Source organism: Juglans regia, chromosome 3, assembly GCF_001411555.2.
Source record: "Juglans regia cultivar Chandler chromosome 3, Walnut 2.0, whole genome shotgun sequence".
NCBI classification, from domain to species: Eukaryota; Viridiplantae; Streptophyta; class Magnoliopsida; order Fagales; family Juglandaceae; genus Juglans; species Juglans regia.
This window is the reverse complement of record NC_049903.1, coordinates 31,794,815-31,803,444: the sequence shown is the minus strand read 5'-3', so window position 1 is coordinate 31,803,444 and position 8,630 is coordinate 31,794,815. Positions and strand designations below refer to the sequence as shown.

The 8,630-nt window shown below is 34.3% G+C and overlaps 1 protein-coding gene across 4 annotated transcripts; it reads right to left on the bottom strand.

Moving 5' to 3' along the window:
- Window positions 1-797: 797 nt before the first annotated feature.
- LOC109010718 (serine/threonine-protein kinase BSK6-like) lies at window positions 798-5,761 on the bottom strand. 4 transcript variants are annotated; one of them, XM_035688234.1, is made up of 11 exons: window positions 5,282-5,761; window positions 4,964-5,184; window positions 4,720-4,855; window positions 4,218-4,351; window positions 4,026-4,131; window positions 3,133-3,218; window positions 2,745-2,933; window positions 2,148-2,312; window positions 1,730-1,849; window positions 1,062-1,308; window positions 798-862 (listed from the first exon to the last, which is right to left on the bottom strand). In XM_035688234.1, exons 1-10 carry the CDS (start codon window positions 5,361-5,363, stop codon window positions 1,066-1,068), a joined length of 1,482 nt encoding a protein of 493 aa, XP_035544127.1. In that variant the 5' UTR covers window positions 5,364-5,761; the 3' UTR covers window positions 798-862; window positions 1,062-1,065. The 4 variants fall into 4 exon arrangements, with proteins under 4 accessions (XP_035544127.1, XP_035544129.1, XP_035544126.1 ...); XM_035688236.1 differs by having other exon boundaries at window positions 1,730-1,843; window positions 5,282-5,760; XM_035688233.1 differs by having other exon boundaries at window positions 798-1,308.
- Between the last annotated feature and the right edge of the window lie 2,869 nt (window positions 5,762-8,630).

Below are 8,630 nucleotides of genomic sequence, written 5' to 3'. Positions count from 1 at the left end.
TGATATCATCATTGAAGGAGATAACCAAGTGATTACCAATACAATTCTAAATCTCATTACATCTCCAGACTAGACCATCTCTAATATACTCACAGACATCTCAGTGCTACTCAAGTCCTTTTGGAGTGGAGTGCACAGAAAATTCATCAAAACCAATACTGATGGACGCATCAACTGGTGCAATGGGCCGCAACAAATAATGCATTTGGCTGCATACCCTTATCAAATTACCACAAATGTTTACTGGACTTCCATAGTGGAAAGAATCCCCCCCCCCCTAAAACGGTGTGTAATAACTAATAACTCTTTAAGATGCCTCTATATTATTCTAATACTATTGGCCAAGAAAAAAAAAATACTTTCTTACAGTATCTACTAGATATGGCATAAACCTAATTTTTAGTCTTTTATACCGTCCAATTAAAAGGGGTGACCGAATCCCCGTGGATCCAACCAACCTAGCGTGGGGTGGTCAAAGATCCGCCTTGTCCACCACCCCGGAGTAGGAGCAAGGTATTGGGGTGGATCTGGTCACTTCTAGGTTATCTTGCTGCTGCCTTGCAAAAAACTCATTTATTTTGTATATTTGTGACGTTTAATGGAAAATAAAAAAACATAACATTGCTCATCGTATGACTAAAAACGGCAGTCGCCTGCCGACAATAACAGGGTCGTTGCTAAAAACAAGGCAGAAAAGGCCAGTGCCTCCTCATCTGAAAGAAAACTTAGCAGTCATCTCAAGAACCCAAAAAACAACAGGTGGAAGGAATCCACGCATTTGCAGAACTATCCACGCATTTGCAGAACTATAAGACGGAGATCTTCCCATTATGATCATTGACAGGGACCAGTGGGCTCTTGCCTGATTACAATAAACATCCAAAACATAATAATTAATCAACAGTGATTTTTCCGAGAGTCTTTTGATGCAGCAATAAGCTCAAAATGGCAAAAGACAGCAGAAGGATAGATACAGAAGACTAAGCATAACTATTTAGAAAATTAAAAAAGTGAGAAAAAAAAAAAGCAACTAAAATGAAAACTGAAAAGAAAATCTATACACTATTAAGTTTTGTTTCTTTTGGATTCCAAGTTTGTGCCATCTTTGAGTGTCTCTTGTGCATCATTATCCATCCCAAGCTTGAAGAGACAAGCTGCTTGAAGATATAAAGCAGTAGGCCACTCAGGAGACACCACCTGAGCTTGCATAGCATCCCCAAGAGCTTCCTGCGGCATCTCGCACATCAAGTAAGATAAACAGCGCCTAGCATACACAGTGGGTGATACCATGGTCCCGCCATCTATGAACTACACAAGACAAAGAACATCTCAAGCCTTTTGCACAAACCGGCAAGATTTGAAAACAAAAAGAAAAAACCCGGCCAAATGAACCCAATTCTTAAATGTCTATGACCACATGCATCTCAGATGCTACAACCAGAAAGCTCCTATACCTCAACATGTACTCAATCTTATGCACATTTTCCATGTCTCTATGCTTTTGCAAATCACTACATTTTCACAAATATGCTCTGCAAAACATTCTAAAATCTATCATACACATAAATGAGACCAATTTAGTTTGGCAAACCACTACTCAATCTGCCTTTCAGATGCACATGACAACAGAAAGCACATTTCTTTGCTCTATAATTTTGCATTGCACAAGTTATGTGCACCCAATTAGCCAGCCCGGCCCAAAATGATTTCTAGAGAGCTGGGGACTTACTTTTGTATATCGATCAATGGCAGTCTCAAAGTCCTTAGCTCGAAAGGCTGTATCTCCATGCTTCTTACAATTCAAGGTCTCCTGCATTTGACTCGTCCACATTTGAAAAGAAAGCTGCAACTTGAAAAGTAGTCGAGCAGAATCAGTGCAAAAGTGTAGTGAAAAGAGGCAAAAAGAGTTCAAAGGATAAAATACATTAGCGTTGACATGTCAATAATATATTGTCCAAGGAAATGGCATTTTGTGATTTCAGAATTTTCGGTTTCCATTTTTTTTTTGTGAGAGAGAGAGAGAGAGGAGGGTTGGAAAGGAAGTGGAGAAATGAAAATTCTCAGCTGATAATGTTTATTCAAAAGTTGATATCCACATATTTCAAAATTTAACAAAGAAAATGGAGTGCAGGACATGCATAGCAAACCTCATTGGCAATCCCCTCATCATCCTTGTATCCCAGCTTCTCCAATATTTCATGTATGGCAGTACGATCCATTCTCAAGCAAGCATCACCGAAAGGTGTTAATGTCAGTTGCTGTATGGAGGATGCAGTTTCTTGCGGGATACCCATCAAAACATATGATGGAACCTGATAGAATAGGATTGAATGAGAAATTAGTCTTCCCAGGGGAGTTTTAACAAACAATATAGCTTCTCGTGGATATTTAAATTTGAGACAAGCAAAAATCATGAGCAAAGACCATGTTAAACTTCACTTTTCCATTGGTGTTTTCTCTTGTTCACTACTTGCGTTAATGGGTTATGCACCCTTGATGTTTATATATAAATTTTTTATTGTTCAAAAAAGAAGTAAGAAGAAAAGGAACAAGGCTAAACCCATGATTGAGAAAATTATAACATCACATTTTTAGAAGAATAAACCACATTGATGATGGGAACATGGAAATAATGTTCCCATCATCAATGTGGAAGATACAAAATGGTTCTGATGAAGATACAACAAGACAAATCTACAAACTGTGACACATAAAGAGATTTATCAAATATAGGGGGGGAGTACCTCTGTTTCTTTCTGAAGGGACATGAGAGCAATGACAAGGGACTTAGCATTTGGCCTCTCACGAGCTTCGTACTGCAAACAACGGGAAGCTAAACGCACCAGCTCAGTTCCATCATCATTAGAGAAATGACCCTCCAAAGCAGAATCCATCAGCATTAGAAAATTCTTGCCACGAATCAGGTCAAGTGCCTACGAGCAAAACAAAGATTGTGGAAACCCCAAATTTTGAAATGCACTCAAATTTAATTGAAAATTATTTTACTCACGCACCTTATATCAAATTAATATTGAACAATACTTATGACATTGTATGCTGTAGAAAATCTGTCTATTTTGCAACCAATAAATACAGGAAGATTCGCGAATGAGAACTTCGAAGAAAACCTACATGACTTGGCGGGATATGTTTCCCACTCAGAAGATCTAACAGCATGGTCCCAAAGCTGTAAACCACACTTTCTGCAGTCACCCTACCTGCAAAGTATAGAAACAAAATAAATTCTGAACTTTGCTTTTGCTTTAACTGAAAACCAAATGATCCATGTGTACACTTAGGAGACGTTTGGATTCGAAGATGATTTGAGATGAGTTGAGATGAATTGAGATGGATTGTGAATAGTAATGAGATTAGTTGTGAATAGTAGTGACATTTGTGAGTTAAAGTTGCTGAATAGTAATGAATAGTAGTGAGATGAGTTGAGATGAGCTGAGATGTCCTGTGAATCCAAACGTCTCCTTATTGTTTACACTTGTTTCATACCATATTATATAGGAACTTTTGATTAGCTTTTCTTTTTGTATTGCAGTAACCTTTATGCGAGCCACAATTTATGTCGATGAATATGAATATAGCTATGTTGTAAAAGAAAAAAATTATTCAAGCTCCATGTTTGAGAGTTCAAGATAAAGAAGAGATAGAGAGAGAGAGAGAGAGAGAGAGAGAGAGAGTTTAGCCTTTTATTATTACAAAGCCATATCAAGCTGCCAACTGAAGTATCAAATTAGATAAGAAGGAGAAACCTTAAAAATATTCCAAAAAATTAGACAAGCAACCATAATGCAGTTACTAATGCAATCAAATCCCCTATGGCTCCTAGTTCGTTCATATTTACTAAATATGCTTCTAATCTGAAACAGAACTTTCTTTGATAGTGGCACAACATTTCCAGTCTTAACCCTTGCTCATTAAATCCAAAAATGCTGTATCTTGATTAAAAATGTGTTCGAACATTCATGTAAAAAATAACCGATTGGACAAATCTTGTAACAAAGTATAAGTACCAGTCCTCAAGTACTCCGGTGGGGTGAAAGCCAAGTTCGTGCTGTAACTCTTGCCATCTCTGCTATTCTTCATAAGGCCAAAGCAAGACAACCTCGGATTGCCATCCTGTTCACCAGCCGACCCAAAATTAAAAAACCAAAGCACAGATTTGAAAAGCCGAGCAAAATAGTTGTGTAGAAAACCATCATAACCTGATCAAACAAGACCCTGTACGCATTGAGATCATGGTACAATGCCCGTCCTTTGCTGCTGCAATATTCCAGCGCTTGTGCCAGATAAAGCGCCACCCTCAACCTCATTGCCCATCTCATGGGCTGGGCCTCCCCTATTACCAATTCAAACACAGAGTCCATAACCCAAAGCAAACAGAACGGACCAATTTTAGCAACAGGTTACCATGAAAAAATAACCATATGCTGGGTACCTTAGTTCTACTACAACAGGTGGTCAGAGGATCAAGATCTTCAGATTCTCAAATTCCTAACCATTTTTTTAGAAGTTTCATACTTAATCATCAAAATATGAACCCTTTAAGTAAATATTATGGTAGGTTTTAGAGTTGACTAAGAACTCAAGGATTCTAATCATCCAGGGATCGAAGCTAAAACGTTCAATGTAAGGAGATGAAGAAAAGAGACAGTTACTAATTACTTAGGTCTTTCTCGTTAAACCCAGATCAGTTCAAACACTCACAGTGAAAGAGATGCTTCGCCAGCGTTTCATTGGGCATGAACTCCGCTATAAGCAACCTCTCCTCCCCTTCACAGCAACATCCGATCAGATTCGCCAATCGCTCACTCCTAAGATTCCCCACCGATCTTGCTTCCTCCTAAACCACATTCAATGCCATCAATTCAAATATATTCTTTGAAAAGTAAAACAGATAATTTGACCAAAACATAAAACGAAGTTGATAATCGGGAGCGGGTAAACGGACAAGGAACTGGCGAGAATCGGGCCATGCCAACTTGTTGAAGCGCTTAACGGCGACCCAACGGCCATTATCGAGCTTTCCTTTGTAAACAACGTTGGGAGCTTTGAGACCATGCTCCGAGACAATATTGTCGGAGGAGAACCCGGACGTTGCGGCCTTGAGTTGCTCGTAGCTGAACTCGATGAAACTCGGCCACGAGTTTTTTTCACTTTTGCCCCCATTATCTGCCACCAAAAACAACGGAACTGGTCACTTTTAAACACACAAGCTCAAAAAAGAAAAGGGCCAGAGAAAAAAATATGATTATGATGATAATGATACCGAGATCAGAGGATTCGAGGACGGAGGGTTTAAGGTGGGAGTGGAACCAGCAGAGAGAGAACTTGGAGCAACGGGCTCCCATTGGACAGAGGAGAGATCGGAGCGGTCGAGAGCAAATCAAATAAGAAAGGGCGTGTCAAAGAAGGATTAGGCGGTGCTCATTTGCCTGAAAATGAAAGAGAGTCGCGAGTGCGTGGGTTTTGGATCCGAAGTTGCTTCCTTGAACTCAGCTTCTGTCTCTGTCTCTGTCTCTCTCTCTCTCTCCGTCTATAAATCTCAAGCAGCAGTGGCAGCAGTGATAATGTGGATTACTGATTTAATCAGAGAAGGAAAAAAAAAAAAAAACACACAGAAGAGCCCATTTTTCATCTCATGTCATGTGTGTTGGAATGGAGTCTCTCACGTTTCATGTGTGTCTCCTAAAGCACCCTTTTTTTCCATTACATTCTGCTTTCAGCTTTCTGCTTTATGCTTTTCTGCATTTTCATCATTCGTCTCTCTCTCTCTCTCTCTCTCTCTCTCTCTCTCTCTCAGTTCGTATTTATTCTATATTTTTAATATTCGCTCGAGTGTCTACGATCTCATTGTATTAAGCTGAATAATTCAAGGATGAAATCACGTTACCGCTCGTTCTACTCGGAAGAAACGTAGACTTCCCGTATAAACTATGCAGTTTTCAAACACTTATCCTTCAAGTATTCTCAAAGAAATTCAAACCTCTTCTGATGATCTTTATGATATTCTAAACCAACTTCTCAACCATATAATTACAACTTTCATGAAATCATTAAGATATTAGAAAAAAAAAAAAGAACAACTTATCGTTGGTTGATATCTTTGAATTTAATTCACAAAACTCTTAAATTGCTTATTTTTTAACCCTCTTTTTTTGTCTTCGTTAAAGAATGTGTCCGTACTAATTCATTGGTTTTATTATTATTATTATTATTCATTCTTTATTTAATTTGATGCAATATTTGACGATAAGAATTTAAACAAAATTAAGAAAATATTCACGTGGTGTGTTTCATTCCCAATCTAGTGCTCTCTCTCTCTTTTAAAAAAAAATAATAATTAAGAGAGAAAGAGTGACGCCAACGGTGTCAAATTTTAAGAGAATTAGTATTAGATTCATTGAATTTATCTTTAAATTTTGATGAAAATTACATATTTTTCATATATCTAAAACTTCGTTATCTATAACTCCACATTGAATTAGTTATTGAATTCATCAAAATTATAATATAATATTATTTTTTTAATAATAATATTTTTTTTCATATTTTATAATTACACTAATCATATATTAATTAATAATTTAATTTGATTCTTATATTATTATTACAAGATAGTTAGAGATTAAACGTGAATAAAAAAGACCATTAGAGATTAAAAATGAATAAAAAATAGATTTGATGAATGAACAGTAGCTCTTCAAATTTGAAGAAATCTATACATTTACTGTAGTTCAAAGTTTCACATTTATCTCTTTGGCTAATCCAATGCAGCTCTCTTTTAATGAAATTCATCATATTTTATATTTAATTAAACTTTTGATGAAACCAATACCAATATTCTAAAGTCTAGCCTAAAGATTTTGTTCGTATAATATAAGTCCATTTGGATATATAAATAGTTTAGTTTCATAATATTTTATTATTATAATTTTTTTAAATTTTAATATAAAATATAATAAATAATTTAATTTTTTTATATTTTAAAATAATAATAATATTAAAAAATAATATTTTATTTAACTTTTAATTTTATCTAAATAAGTCTAACAACTTTCAATGAGAAGAAAAAAAAAAAAAAAGAAAACAAAAAAAGAAAAAAAAAAAGAAAAATGAGATGTGAGGTTGGTGATAGAGAATTAGTGGGTAGGTATTAACAATCGTTATCCTCTAAGTTTGGGTCAAACAATAAGATGATGCTGAATCCAATTAGTTCAGGTAATGTTGGATTAAGACACCACTAAGTCATATCGAGAAATCATATTTAAAGTTTAACACGTGTAAATCTCGCTCATTCTCTTTAAAATGTGATTAAATTTAAAATTCATGTAAAACAAATTATTATTATATTTTTTTAAATAGATATACAGAACTTACATACTATGAATGTATATAAGCATTATACATTCAAATAATACTTCTATAATCCACTAGGCCTCCCTCCTTAACATTTACTTTCCTTTCTTTTCTATTTATTTGTTTTGCTATGATCTTTGACCACCATTTTTCTTTTTCTTTTCTTCTTTTTTTTTTTCCTTTTTTGGATTAAGACACCATTAAGCCCCCGTTGGGGTTGCAAGATCAACTTCACCTCATCTCATTTCATCTCAACATTTAAACACTAAGAATACAAATATTCTTCAATTTCAAATTTTAACTTTTTTATCTAATTATTACAATTTTTTCAAACTTCCAAACAAACCATAAAAAATAATTCAATTTATTCAAATCTCAAAATAAAAAATTATATTTTAATTTTATAATATTTTTATTCAGTATTTTCTCTCTTATTTTTCAAAATTTCATAAAACATCTTAACTCAAATAATTTCACTACTGTTCAAAAATTATCTCATTGACTATTCAAATAAAGCCTAATTCATGTCATACCTCCAAATAGCAAATCAATGGTTTGTTATTTTTTTATTTATTTTTTTTATTTTTTTCGCAAGTATTTGAAAGCCCAATTTACCATTGTCTTCAAAATGTCTAGTTCTTCCTCTACTTTTCAAGAGTGTATTGATACTCTCTTTTGCAAGGAAATAATTGTCGTCCAATTGCCCAAATCTAAGAATGCAAAAAAAAAAAAAAAATGCATGAATGAAGTTCTTTAACCACCTCCTAGCATAATAAAGAGTAATGGAATAAGTTTTAAATAGATAAATTTTATATAAATTTTTTTGTAAAAAAATAGGTTTTATTAATAAAAAATAATTTTTTTTTTACATTTTTTTACAAAGACTTGTATGTGATTTGTCTATTTGAGACTTGTACAAATCATCTCTCTTAACAATTACCTCTACAACGACTAACTATGAGACCAAGCCAATTGTTTTTCAAGTTTTACACTATATTTGTTGTTTTACATTATATTTATAATCGTGACATCATATTCAATTAATAGGAGTCATTCAAAATATCTCCTCCTTGAATTGATCAAGAATTAATGTGAGAATGAATGAAACCAAATCATTTATTATTGTTTTTAGGGTGAATGTGATATATTCAAATCAGGAAATCATGCATTCTACATTATAGGAAGTCATGCGTATTAAATATGGCCTCATTGACCCTCTCACAATTACTATGCCAAATTATTCACAATTTAATTATTAA